We start from the raw sequence: 14,166 nt of genomic DNA, 5'->3' as shown, positions 1-14,166 counted from the left end.
GAAAGCTGTGGCCAAAGCTGGATGGCTGCCGACATCCATCACCTCTTCACAGGGTGGCCTTGCAGGATAGCAAAATCCACATGGACATCCCACGTCATTCCAGCACTGACTTTCACCCCAAACCTTCCCATTTTCTACAAGGAAAAATCTGCTTTTCTCTTCTGCCTTGATAGGGATGAATTCCCTTGGCTGATGTGTTTGGCATAAAGCTTGTCCTCACAGGGAAACCCTGATGGGCAATGTGAAGCTCTTCTGCCCATCCAGAACCCATTTTGTCCCACTGGATGGTGGGAAGTGCAGTGCAAATGCACCACCCTTCTCTCCTTGGCCAGCAGCTGCTTTCACAGCCCAATGGCCTGGCACGATGTGATGAAGGCAGGTTGTAACTGAGTGTGGGCCATTCTATCTGCCCAGGGAACAAACAATGTGAGCAGAGGAAATGCCCTCAAGTTGTGCCATGGGAGGCTTAGCTTGCATTTCTCCAGGAAATATTCCTTCAACAACAAGGATGTCAAGCTTGGGAACAGATTGCCTGGGGAAATGGCTGAGTCAGCACCCTCAGAACGGTTAAAAAGTCATGTGGAAGTGGCATCTGGGGAGCTGGCCGATTGGAGCAGTGGGCAGTGTGAAGTTTGCAGTTGCATTGTGTGATTGGGAGCGACTTTTTCAACCACACTCACTTCCAGATTTAAGTGTAGCTCAACCAGTGAGGAGTCAAAGCTCAGACTCAATGATCCTCAAGGCTGCATTCCAACAGGGATATCTATCAGATTGCCAAGGAAGGGCAGATGAAAATAATTGCAAAAGAGACAACAATGGGAGTGCTTTGGAAAAGTTTCAGTCAAGGGCACCTCTAAGCAGGGCCACTCTGAGTGCCTGAGCCACGAGTCGGCTCAGGAGACAGAGGGGGTGGTTGGCTGGCTTGTGACGTGCTGTGACACGTGTGACATCACAGGGCACGTGTCACAATGCCGGCAGCAAAGAAAGGCCCCAGCAGCTCACGCTGGCCTTGCATTGCTTTGGCAAGCGGTGAGTGCACACGTGGTGGGGAGGCTGTGCTGGGAACAAGGGCTGGGGCAGAAACACTGCACCTGGGGCTGGCTTCTCCCTCTGCGTGCAGGGACAGCCCCGCCTAGGAGAACCTTGGGCAGGCCACAGGGCTGGAGCTGGAGCTGCTGGGGCAGGGAGACAGGCCTTGCTGCCTGCATGCTGACTGTGTGGGGCCCTGTCCTTCCTGCGCCCACATCCCTGAGGATCCTCTCTCCAGCAACCAGTAGCCGTGACCATCCCCGCCCCACTCACGGGCTTCTCTCCTTCCTCCTGCAGACCATGGAGCCCATGGTATTCCTTTTCATGCTCTTGAAAAGCCTCATCCAGTACCCACAGCACGTGGCTGACGCTTTGGATGAGGAAACACGTCTGCGCATGGAAGCGCGTGCAAAGCATCTGGAATGGGAGAGGATTCATCTGGAGCAGGAGGTGGAACAGCTCACCCAGGAGCAGCTGAAGCAGGTGCAGCTCTTGCAGCTCTTAGCTGTTGCTGTGCTCCTGGCCCTTCTCTTGGTCCTCTGGTTGATTGGGTGGAAAAACAGCCTGAGCAGAGAGGAGGATGAACAAGACAACCGTGGGGCAGATGAAGAGGAAGCGGGCAATGTTGCGGCTGACGAAGAAGACAACGTTGGCAATGATGATGTCAATGAGGCTGCAGTTGCAGAAAACAACAACGATGCTGCAAATGAAGTCCAAGAAGAAGAAGAGGATGATTTTGACGATTTCCTTGGAGAAGTTGTAATGGAGCGCATTCAGTGGCCTGTACAGGACCTGCAGAGAGGCTGTGAGTGGATAACTGACCTCATGGATAATTATACCATTTACTTTGGCCATGTTTTGGCCAACAGTTTCTACCCGGTCCTGCAACGAGCCATCGGGGTGGGCAGTGCCTTTGAAGGCTGGAGTCCCCGTGAGCAGGATGTTGTCTACAGCGTGCTCATCCCCATGACTCCTCCCCGGGGCCATAGCTTCCACCTGGAGCTGGACAGTGAAGAGCAGAGGCACGTCAGGAACTTCCGTGTCCGCGTGCAGCTGGAGTGCACCTGCAGCAGGGAGCAGCAGCCTGAGGACATGCTGTGCTTCCTGCACCACCCCGAGGAGGAGCTGAGCAGCAATCAGGATCCCAGCCTCCTAGACACCCTGTGCACCGGCTCCTACCTCGACGTGCAGAAAACTGCCCGCTGGTTTTACCAGCTGGTGAGAGCAGTCTGGCCAGCTCTGCCTCAGTCACACAACTGGCATTTAAGGCTGATGCCCTCCACACGCTCCTGCCAATTCCAGGTGTCCTACGGGCAGGAAAGCTTCAGGACTGAGCTGTTCTTCGGCGTGCGGAGAGGTGACTCAGCCATCTTTGTGTGCAGCCAGCCTAGAGAGGCCTACACAGCAAGCACAACCTGGCCCGAGTCCTACGCTGTGGCAGAGGTTGAGTTCTTCAAGCACATTGCCAGGCAGGCCCCCCCTGACAGCCTGCACCTCAAATGCCTGCAGTTCTTCACCCGTCTTCCTCTGGGCTTCAGCTTTTCCACCTACACCATGAAGACCATTGTCATGCACCTGCTCAACATCACACCCGTCTCAGAGTGGCGCAGGAGAGATCTCGTGGTACGACTGCTGGATATCATCAACAGCCTGCACTTATGTCTGCGAGCAAAATGCCTCCACCACTTCATTGTGGGCAACCAGAGGCTTCCTCAGGACGTCAACCTACCCGCAGATGTCCAAAGAGCTGAGCCATACAATCTCCTCCAGCACCTGGCCCAGCAGCCGGCTGCCCATGCCCATGCACTCTATGAGTACCACATTCTCTACAAGTGGTTCAGAAGAATCCTTCTTGCTGAGGATTTACCGGATGAAGGGGAAGAGTTATGGCTCTGAGCACAGAGCTGTGCTTGTGCTGCTCGCAGCTGCCAGCAGAGAACCACCTTGCAGCCTCCATTTGGTGCTTTCAGGAGAAGAGGATGCCTGCAAAGCTTTGGCAAAGGTCCCACTGCCTCTCCTGCCACCTCAGCAGGTGCAGGGCCACGGGCGGCTGTCTTCTACCTCCTTGCATCTTTTCATTTGCCAACAAAGCGCCCCGACCGCACTGAGCCCTGCTTGCCTAGGAACTCTCCCATTGCTGAAAAAGCACACAAAGAGAACACGTGCCGTACAAGCAGGGCCAACCTCTCCAAAGCCCACCTGCAACATGCAGCTTTTCCCGGCCTTTGAAAAGGGGCAAAATTTCAAGCATGACAGAAGTGGGAATGTGGGACCAAGAAAGAGAAAAACAACGGGGCAAGAAGAACCAAGAGGAAAAATCGGCACTGCTGGCCCAGGATCAGTCAGTGGATGGAGCCTCTCCTTCTCCCTGGAATGGACACCTTCACAACAGGACTGGACCACAAGGATTGGAGTTGACCAGAAATTTTTTATGCAGAGGAATCTCGATTTTTATTTCACATATATATATATATATATATAGTGTATTCCTTTTATAAACTATAATTTTTATAAATTATATATGCTTGTATATTACCCTAGAACAAAGCACTATTCTGATGGAAATTACATAAAATATACGAAATATGTAGTTATGATGTGAGGATAACAAGTAACTTTAAAGGGTTGAATGTGTAATTACGTTTAAATTGTTAGTGTAGAACAAGTATTAAGGGTCACTGTCTCTTGTGACACATATTGTTGCTCTTAGTATATTTCTGTCTGGAAGGCTTTCCATAAAATAAATATATTTATAACATATATAATATACATAGCTTATATAGATTATATAAATTATATTTGAATATAATTGTGTAATATGTATTATATACTGCATGTTTATAATATATTTCATTTATTGTATCATATTTATATACATGTAAAGACATATGTAGTGTTGCTATGTGTTGGGGCCAATATTAATGCTCCAAAGTTAGGGCATTTCTGAGTGGCAAGCTGGGAAATTATTTGCTCCTGTTTCAATAAAATGCAATTTTGCAGAATCTGGAGTGTGCATGGTTTTATTCATCTCAGCCATACAGGCGTTCAATGCCACACACTGTGAATCTGGGCACATAAACATATTCCTTGAAATCAAACGGAGAGTGCTGAATTGGCTTGAAACAGAAATTGAGCCGAGTTGCACCCAGCCCCTCTGGTCACAGAGTCCCAGAAAGGTTTAGCTTGGAAGGGCCCTTAGAGATTGTCTTGTTCCAGCCCAGCTGCCAAGGGCAGGGACACCTTGCGCCAGGCCACGTTGCTGCAAGGCCCATCCAAGCTGGCCTGGAACACGGCCAGGGATGGGGCAGCCACAGCTTCTGTGGGCAGCGTGGGCCAGCCCCAAGCAGCCTCTGAGGCCAGAATTCCTTGCCCATCTTCAGCCTAAGGCCGCCCTTCCTGTGGCACTGGGAAGCCTCTGGCCCGGGCGCTGTGCCTGCAGGCCCTTGGCAACAGCCCCTCTGCAGGTCTCTGCTGGCTCCCGGGCAGGGACTCAAAGGCCGCAGGAAGGTGCCCCTGGAGAAGGCCCTGGAGAGCGCTGGGGCCAGGAGTGCCGCCATGAGGGCAGCAAGCGGGGCCTGGCCTGTCCGTGCCTGCGGCAGGGCGCAGGGCGGGCGCTCAGGCCCTGCCAGCTGCAGCTGGGAGCTCTGCAGGGCGGCCGGCAGAGAGCCGTGGGCTCCCGCAGCTCTGCGGCCCTCACGGCTGAGGCAGCTGCCCAGGCACAGCCCGCTGGGGACACGCGGCCGGCCCGGGGCCACCCGCAGGGGGACCCTGCTCTGGGGCCAGCCCAGGCCGCAGCAGGGAGCCGCCCATGGGGCCGTGCCCGGCCAGGGAACGGCTCTGCCCGGGGACAGGGCTCGGGGAGCAGGGCAGCAGGGCCGCCAGTGCCGGCCACAGTGAGAGCGGGGCACACACGGCTGCAGTCACAGGCAGCATCCGACAGGAACCTGCTCACTCTCTGCAGCTCCCAGACAGGAGCGTGGGGCTGGCGCAGATCAGCCTTGGGTCCCAGGAAACAAGGGGAGAAGACAAGAGGAAAGTGCCTCAAGTTCTGCCAGGGGAGGCTTAGATTGGGTATTAAGATAAAATGTCTCCTCTGAAAGAGTTGTCAAGCACTGGCAACAGCTGACCATGGAATTGCTAGAATTGTCATTGCTTGAGGCACTGCAGCAATGTGTGCAAGTGGCACATGGAGTCATGGTTTCCAGATGGACTTAGCACAGTCATGCTCATGCCCTCCGACTTGATAGCAGGACCAATGTGGAGTGGGACACAGCCATGATGCTGGCAGCTGTGAGCCAACTCAAAGCCATAGCGATGAGTCTTCCACCTTGGCTAGCACCAGTGCTGGCAGCTTAAAGACTGGCAACATGCCACCTTACCCTACTGCAGAACCCTCCTAGGGTCAAGCTGGGACAGGGGAGGGGGCTGGGCGGCTCTCCCAGCTCCTGAGCACAAGGTGAGAAAAGAGAAACGCTGTTACCCATCAATTCCTCCCACTGACACATCTTAACAGGGGAAAGGGAGAGACAAAGGCACAATTCTGACTTCCATCTAGGCAGCACTGAGCGTGGACCTCTCCAGTCCAGGTGTACAATATGGCAAATGCCTCAGGTTTTCCCGTGGAGGAAAAAGCTCCAAACAAACACAACAAAGACCCCCAACCCAAACAGTAACGTTGGAATTTTCTGTGATTGATGGCTGAGAGAAGAAGCTGTGCACTGCTGATTCTGTCTTCTCTGCACACTCATCATCCATACTTGTCTCTGGGGTCTCCAAAGCCCGGTGATCATTTCTTCCTGCTCCAGCACCTGTGCTGAGTCCAAAGAGCCTTGGGGCAGCCAGGGCTGGTAGCAGGAGAGCTGCTGAAAGGCACCGCCAGCCACGCAGCCTTCCCCTCCAAGGCTCCAGAGACACACGGGCAGAAAGCTGTGGCCAAAGCTGGATGGCTGCCGACATCCATCCCCTCTTCACAGGGTGGCCTTGCAGGATAGCAAAATCCACATGGACATCCCATGTCATTCCAGCACTGACTTTCACCCCAAACCTTCCCATTTTCTACAAGGAAAAATCTGCTTTTATCTTCTGCCTTGATAGGGATGAATTCCCTTGGCTGATGTATTTGGCATAAAGCTTCTCTTCACAGGGAAACCCTGATGGGCAAAGTGAAGCTCTTCTGCCCATCCAGAACCCATTTTGTCCCATTGGATGGTGGGAAGTGCAGTGCAAATGAACCACCCTTCTCTCCTTGGCCAGCAGCTGCTTTCACAGCCCAATGGCCTGGCACGGTGCAGATGAAGGCAGGTTGTAACTGAGTGTGGGCCATTCTATCTGCCCAGGGAACAAACAATGTGAGCAGAGGAAATGACCTCAAGTTGTGCCACGGGAGGCTTAGTTTGGATTTCTCCAGGAAATATTCCTTCAACAACAAGGATGTCAAGCTTGGGAACAGATTGCCTGGGGAAATGGCTGAGTCAGCACCCTCAGAACGGTTAAAAAGTCATGTGGAAGTGGCATCTGGGGAGCTGGCCGATTGGAGCAGTGGGCAGTGTGAAGTTTGCAGTTGCATTGTGTGATTGGGAGCGACTTTTTCAACCACACTCACTTCCAGATTTAAGTGTAGCTCAACCAGTGAGGAGTCAAAGCTCAGACTCAATGATCCTCAAGGCTGCATTCCAACAGGGATATCTATCAGATTGCCAAGGAAGGGCAGATGAAAATCATTGCAAAAGAGACAACAATGGGAGTGCTTTGGAAAAGCTTCAGTCAAGGGCAGCTCTAAGCAGGGCCACTCTGAGTGCCTGAGCCACGAGTCGGCTCAGGAGACAGAGGGTGTGGTTGGCTGGCTTGTGACGTGCTGTGACACGTGTGACATCACGGGGCACGTGTCACAATGCCGGCAGCAAAGAAAGGCCCCAGCAGCTCACGCTGGCCTTGCATTGCTTTGGCAAGCGGTGAGTGCACACGTGGTGGGGAGGCTGTGCTGGGAACAAGGGCTGGGGCAGAAACACTGCACCTGGGGCTGGCTTCTCCCTCTGCGTGCGGGGACAGCCCCGCCTATGAGAACCTTGGGCAGGCCACAGAGCTGGAGCTGGAGCTGCTGGGGCAGGGAGACAGGCCTTGCTGCCTGCATGCTGGCTGTGTGGGGCCCTGTCCTTCCTGCGCCCACATCCCTGAGGATCCTCTCTCCAGCAACCAGTAGCCGTGACCATCCCCGCCCCACTCACGGGCTTCTCTCCTTCCTCCTGCAGACCATGGAGCCCATGGTATTCCTTTTCATGCTCTTGAAAAGCCTCATCCAGTACCCACAGCACGTGGCTGACGCTTTGGATGAGGAAACACGTCTGCGCATGGAAGAGCGTGCAAAGCATCTGGAATGGGAGAGGATTCATCTGGAGCAGGAGGTGGAACAGCTCACCCAGGAGCAGCTGAAGCAGGAGCAGCTCTTGCAGCTCTTAGCTGTTGCTGTGCTCCTGGCCCTTCTCTTGGTCCTCTGGTTGATTGGGTGGAAAAACAGCCAGAGCAGAGAGGAGGATGAACAAGACAACCGTGGGGCAGATGAAGAGGAAGCGGGCAATGTTGCGGCTGACGAAGAAGACAACGTTGGCAATGAAGATGTCAATGAGGCTGCAGTTGCAGAAAACAACAACGATGCTGCAAATGAAGTCCAAGAAGAAGAAGAGGATGATTTTGACGATTTCCTTGGAGAAGTTGTAATGGAGCGCATCCAGTGGCCTGTACAGGACCTGCAGAGAGGCTGTGAGTGGATAACTGACCTCATGGATAATTATACCATTTACTTTGGCCATGTTTTGGCCAACAGTTTCTACCCGGTCCTGCAACGAGCCATCGGGGTGGGCAGTGCCTTTGAAGGCTGGAGTCCCCGTGAGCAGGATGTTGTCTACAGCGTGCTCATCCCCATGACTCCTCCCCGGGGCCACAGCTTCCACCTGGAGCTGGACAGTGAAGAGCAGAGGCACGTCAGGAACTTCCGTGTCCGCGTGCAGCTGGAGTGCACCTGCAGCAGGGAGCAGCAGCCTGAGGACATGCTGTGCTTCCTGCACCACCCCGAGGAGGAGCTGAGCAGCAATCAGGATCCCAGCCTCCTAGACACCCTGTGCACCGGCTCCTACCTCGACGTGCAGAAAACTGCCCGCTGGTTTTACCAGCTGGTGAGAGCAGTCTGGCCAGCTCTGCCTCAGTCACACAACTGGCATTTAAGGCTGATGCCCTCCACACGCTCCTGCCAATTCAAGGTGTCCTACGGGCAGGAAAGCTTCAGGACTGAGCTGTTCTTCGGCGTGCGGAGAGGTGACTCAGCCATCTTTGTGTGCAGCCAGCCTAGAGAGGCCTACACAGCAAGCACAACCTGGCCCGAGTCCTACGCTGTGGCAGAGGTTGAGTTCTTCAAGCACATTGCCAGGCAGGCCCCCCCTGACAGCCTGCACCTCAAATGCCTGCAGTTCTTCACCCGTCTTCCTCTGGGCTTCAGCTTTTCCACCTACACCATGAAGACCATTGTCATGCACCTGCTCAACATCACACCCGTCTCAGAGTGGCGCAGGAGAGATCTCGTGGTACGACTGCTGGATATCATCAACAGCCTGCACTTATGTCTGCGAGCAAAATGCCTCCACCACTTCATTGTGGGCAACCAGAGGCTTCCTCAGGACGTCAACCTACCCGCAGATGTCCAAAGAGCTGAGCCATACAATCTCCTCCAGCACCTGGCCCAGCAGCCGGCTGCCCATGCCCATGCACTCTATGAGTACCACATTCTCTACAAGTGGTTCAGAAGAATCCTTCTTGCTGAGGATTTACCGGATGAAGGGGAAGAGTTATGGCTCTGAGCACAGAGCTGTGCTTGTGCTGCTCGCAGCTGCCAGCAGAGAACCACCTTGCAGCCTCCATTTGGTGCTTTCAGGAGAAGAGGATGCCTGCAAAGCTTTGGCAAAGGTCCCACTGCCTCTCCTGCCGCCTCAGCAGATGCAGGGCCACGGGCGGCTGTCTTCTACCTCCTTGCATCTTTTCATTTGCCAACAAAGCGCCCCGACCGCACTGAGCCCTGCTTGCCTAGGAACTCTCCCATTGCTGAAAAAGCACACAAAGAGAACACGTGCCGTACAAGCAGGGCCAACCTCTCCAAAGCCCACCTGCAACATGCAGCTTTTCCCGGCCTTTGAAAAGGGGCAAAATTTCAAGCATGACAGAAGTGGGAATGTGGGACCAAGAAAGAGAAAAACAACGGGGCAAGAAGAACCAAGAGGAAAAATCGGCACTGCTGGCCCAGGATCAGTCAGTGGATGGAGCCTCTCCTTCTCCCTGGAATGGACACCTTCACAACAGGACTGGACCACAAGGATTGGAGTTGACCAGAAATTTTTTATGCAGAGGAATCTCGATTTTTATTTCACATATATATATATATATATATAGTGTATTCCTTTTATAAACTATAATTTTTATAAATTATATATGCTTGTATATTACCCTAGAACAAAGCACTATTCTGATGGAAATTACATAAAATATACGAAATATGTAGTTATGATGTGAGGATAACAAGTAACTTTAAAGGGTTGAATGTGTAATTACGTTTAAATTGTTAGTGTAGAACAAGTATTAAGGGTCACTGTCTCTTGTGACACATATTGTTGCTCTTAGTATATTTCTGTCTGGAAGGCTTTCCATAAAATAAATATATTTATAACATATATAATATACATAGCTTATATAGATTATATAAATTATATTTGAATATAATTGTGTAATATGTATTATATACTGCATGTTTATAATATATTTCATTTATTGTATCATATTTATATACATGTAAAGACATATGTAGTGTTGCTATGTGTTGGGGCCAATATTAATGCTCCAAAGTTAGGGCATTTCTGAGTGGCAAGCTGGGAAATTATTTGCTCCTGTTTCAATAAAATGCAATTTTGCAGAATCTGGAGTGTGCATGGTTTTATTCATCTCAGCCATACAGGCGTTCAATGCCACACACTGTGAATCTGGGCACATAAACATATTCCTTGAAATCAAACGGAGAGTGCTGAATTGGCTTGAAACAGAAATTGAGCCGAGTTGCACCCAGCCCCTCTGGTCACAGAGTCCCAGAAAGGTTTAGCTTGGAAGGGCCCTTAGAGATTGTCTTGTTCCAGCCCAGCTGCCAAGGGCAGGGACACCTTGCGCCAGGCCACGTTGCTGCAAGGCCCATCCAAGCTGGCCTGGAACACGGCCAGGGATGGGGCAGCCACAGCTTCTGTGGGCAGCGTGGGCCAGCCCCAAGCAGCCTCTGAGGCCAGAATTCCTTGCCCATCTTCAGCCTAAGGCCGCCCTTCCTGTGGCACTGGGAAGCCTCTGGCCCGGGCGCTGTGCCTGCAGGCCCTTGGCAACAGCCCCTCTGCAGGTCTCTGCTGGCTCCCGGGCAGGGACTCAAAGGCCGCAGGAAGGTGCCCCTGGAGAAGGCCCTGGAGAGCGCTGGGGCCAGGAGTGCCGCCATGAGGGCAGCAAGCGGGGCCTGGCCTGTCCGTGCCTGCGGCAGGGCGCAGGGCGGGCGCTCAGGCCCTGCCAGCTGCAGCTGGGAGCTCTGCAGGGCGGCCGGCAGAGAGCCGTGGGCTCCCGCAGCTCTGCGGCCCTCACGGCTGAGGCAGCTGCCCGGGCACAGCCCGCTGGGGACACGCGGCCGGCCCGGGGCCACCCGCAGGGGGACCCTGCTCTGGGGCCAGCCCAGGCCGCAGCAGGGAGCCGCCCATGGGGCCGTGCCCGGCCAGGGAACGGCTCTGCCCGGGGACAGGGCTCCAGGAGCAGGGCAGCAGGGCCGCCAGTGCCGGCCACAGTGAGAGCGGGGCACACACGGCTGCAGTCACAGGCAGCATCCGACAGGAACCTGCTCACTCTCTGCAGCTCCCAGACAGGAGCGTGGGGCTGGCGCAGATCAGCCTTGGGTCCCAGGAAACAAGGGGAGAAGACAAGAGGAAAGTGCCTCAAGTTCTGCCAGGGGAGGCTTAGATTGGGTATTAAGATAAAATGTCTCCTCTGAAAGAGTTGTCAAGCACTGGCAACAGCTGACCATGGAATTGCTAGAATTGTCATTGCTTGAGGCACTGCAGCAATGTGTGCAAGTGGCACATGGAGTCATGGTTTCCAGATGGACTTAGCACAGTCATGCTCATGCCCTCCGACTTGATAGCAGGACCAATGTGGAGTGGGACACAGCCATGATGCTGGCAGCTGTGAGCCAACTCAAAGCCATAGCGATGAGTCTTCCACCTTGGCTAGCACCAGTGCTGGCAGCTTAAAGACTGGCAACATGCCACCTTACCCTACTGCAGAACCCTCCTAGGGTCAAGCTGGGACAGGGGAGGGGGCTGGGCGGCTCTCCCAGCTCCTGAGCACAAGGTGAGAAAAGAGAAACGCTGTTACCCATCAATTCCTCCCACTGACACATCTTAACAGGGGAAAGGGAGAGACAAAGGCACAATTCTGACTTCCATCTAGGCAGCACTGAGCGTGGACCTCTCCAGTCCAGGTGTACAATATGGCAAATGCCTCAGGTTTTCCCGTGGAGGAAAAAGCTCCAAACAAACACAACAAAGACCCCCAACCCAAACAGTAACGTTGGAATTTTCTGTGATTGATGGCTGAGAGAAGAAGCTGTGCACTGCTGATTCTGTCTTCTCTGCACACTCATCATCCATACTTGTCTCTGGGGTCTCCAAAGCCCGGTGATCATTTCTTCCTGCTCCAGCACCTGTGCTGAGTCCAAAGAGCCTTGGGGCAGCCAGGGCTGGTAGCAGGAGAGCTGCTGAAAGGCACCGCCAGCCACGCAGCCTTCCCCTCCATGGCTCCAGAGACACACGGGCAGAAAGCTGTGGCCAAAGCTGGATGGCTGCCGACATCCATCCCCTCTTCACAGGGTGGCCTTGCAGGATAGCAAAATCCACATGGACATCCCATGTCATTCCAGCACTGACTTTCACCCCAAACCTTCCCATTTTCTACAAGGAAAAATCTGCTTTTATCTTCTGCCTTGATAGGGATGAATTCCCTTGGCTGATGTATTTGGCATAAAGCTTCTCTTCACAGGGAAACCCTGATGGGCAAAGTGAAGCTCTTCTGCCCATCCAGAACCCATTTTGTCCCATTGGATGGTGGGAAGTGCAGTGCAAATGAACCACCCTTCTCTCCTTGGCCAGCAGCTGCTTTCACAGCCCAATGGCCTGGCACGGTGCAGATGAAGGCAGGTTGTAACTGAGTGTGGGCCATTCTATCTGCCCAGGGAACAAACAATGTGAGCAGAGGAAATGACCTCAAGTTGTGCCACGGGAGGCTTAGTTTGGATTTCTCCAGGAAATATTCCTTCAACAACAAGGATGTCAAGCTTGGGAACAGATTGCCTGGGGAAATGGCTGAGTCAGCACCCTCAGAACGGTTAAAAAGTCATGTGGAAGTGGCATCTGGGGAGCTGGCCGATTGGAGCAGTGGGCAGTGTGAAGTTTGCAGTTGCATTGTGTGATTGGGAGCGACTTTTTCAACCACACTCACTTCCAGATTTAAGTGTAGCTCAACCAGTGAGGAGTCAAAGCTCAGACTCAATGATCCTCAAGGCTGCATTCCAACAGGGATATCTATCAGATTGCCAAGGAAGGGCAGATGAAAATCATTGCAAAAGAGACAACAATGGGAGTGCTTTGGAAAAGCTTCAGTCAAGGGCAGCTCTAAGCAGGGCCACTCTGAGTGCCTGAGCCACGAGTCGGCTCAGGAGACAGAGGGTGTGGTTGGCTGGCTTGTGACGTGCTGTGACACGTGTGACATCACGGGGCACGTGTCACAATGCCGGCAGCAAAGAAAGGCCCCAGCAGCTCACGCTGGCCTTGCATTGCTTTGGCAAGCGGTGAGTGCACACGTGGTGGGGAGGCTGTGCTGGGAACAAGGGCTGGGGCAGAAACACTGCACCTGGGGCTGGCTTCTCCCTCTGCGTGCGGGGACAGCCCCGCCTATGAGAACCTTGGGCAGGCCACAGAGCTGGAGCTGGAGCTGCTGGGGCAGGGAGACAGGCCTTGCTGCCTGCATGCTGGCTGTGTGGGGCCCTGTCCTTCCTGCGCCCGCATCCCTGAGGATCCTCTCTCCAGCAACCAGTAGCCGTGACCATCCCCGCCCCACTCACGGGCTTCTCTCCTTCCTCCTGCAGACCATGGAGCCCATGGTATTCCTTTTCATGCTCTTGAAAAGCCTCATCCAGTACCCACAGCACGTGGCTGACGCTTTGGATGAGGAAACACGTCTGCGCATGGAAGAGCGTGCAAAGCATCTGGAATGGGAGAGGATTCATCTGGAGCAGGAGGTGGAACAGCTCACCCAGGAGCAGCTGAAGCAGGTGCAGCTCTTGCAGCTCTTAGCTGTTGCTGTGCTCCTGGCCCTTCTCTTGGTCCTCTGGTTGATTGGGTGGAAAAACAGCCAGAGCAGAGAGGAGGATGAACAAGACAACCGTGGGGCAGATGAAGAGGAAGCGGGCAATGTTGCGGCTGACGAAGAAGACAACGTTGGCAATGAAGATGTCAATGAGGCTGCAGTTGCAGAAAACAACAACGATGCTGCAAATGAAGTCCAAGAAGAAGAAGAGGATGATTTTGACGATTTCCTTGGAGAAGTTGTAATGGAGCGCATCCAGTGGCCTGTACAGGACCTGCAGAGAGGCTGTGAGTGGATAACTGACCTCATGGATAATTATACCATTTACTTTGGCCATGTTTTGGCCAACAGTTTCTACCCGGTCCTGCAACGAGCCATCGGGGTGGGCAGTGCCTTTGAAGGCTGGAGTCCCCGTGAGCAGGATGTTGTCTACAGCGTGCTCATCCCCATGACTCCTCCCCGGGGCCACAGCTTCCACCTGGAGCTGGACAGTGAAGAGCAGAGGCACGTCAGGAACTTCCGTGTCCGCGTGCAGCTGGAGTGCACCTGCAGCAGGGAGCAGCAGCCTGAGGACATGCTGTGCTTCCTGCACCACCCCGAGGAGGAGCTGAGCAGCAATCAGGATCCCAGCCTCCTAGACACCCTGTGCACCGGCTCCTACCTCGACGTGCAGAAAACTGCCCGCTGGTTTTACCAGCTGGTGAGAGCAGTCTGGCC

The 14,166-nt window shown here is 53.7% G+C and overlaps 3 protein-coding genes across 3 annotated transcripts in view; all 3 read left to right on the top strand.

Moving 5' to 3' along the window:
• The first annotated feature begins 1,329 nt into the window (after positions 1 to 1,329).
• LOC135301985 (inositol 1,4,5-trisphosphate receptor-interacting protein-like 1) lies at positions 1,330 to 2,925 on the top strand. Its single transcript, XM_064422565.1, has one exon. The coding sequence runs from the start codon at positions 1,330 to 1,332 to the stop codon at positions 2,923 to 2,925; it is 1,596 nt and encodes a 531-aa protein (XP_064278635.1).
• Positions 2,926 to 7,280: 4,355 nt separating this feature from the next.
• Positions 7,281 to 8,876, top strand: LOC135301984 (inositol 1,4,5-trisphosphate receptor-interacting protein-like 1). Its single transcript, XM_064422564.1, has one exon. The coding sequence runs from the start codon at positions 7,281 to 7,283 to the stop codon at positions 8,874 to 8,876; it is 1,596 nt and encodes a 531-aa protein (XP_064278634.1).
• A 353-nt stretch (positions 8,877 to 9,229) lies between these two features.
• LOC135301983 (inositol 1,4,5-trisphosphate receptor-interacting protein-like 1) overlaps positions 9,230 to 14,166 on the top strand; it is a 5,798-nt gene continuing 861 nt past the window's right edge. The window contains exons 1-3 of the mRNA XM_064422563.1: positions 9,230 to 9,321; positions 10,420 to 10,873; positions 13,229 to 14,166. The exon at positions 13,229 to 14,166 is cut by the window's right edge and continues 2 nt beyond it. Coding sequence (XP_064278633.1) covers positions 9,230 to 9,321; positions 10,420 to 10,873; positions 13,229 to 14,166 — 1,484 coding nt within the window. The remainder of the gene's footprint in view (positions 9,322 to 10,419; positions 10,874 to 13,228) is intronic.

This window comes from Passer domesticus, chromosome 6 (genome assembly GCF_036417665.1).
Source record: "Passer domesticus isolate bPasDom1 chromosome 6, bPasDom1.hap1, whole genome shotgun sequence".
NCBI lineage: Eukaryota > Metazoa > Chordata > Aves > Passeriformes > Passeridae > Passer > Passer domesticus.
This window is presented reverse-complemented; position numbering and strand designations above follow the sequence as displayed.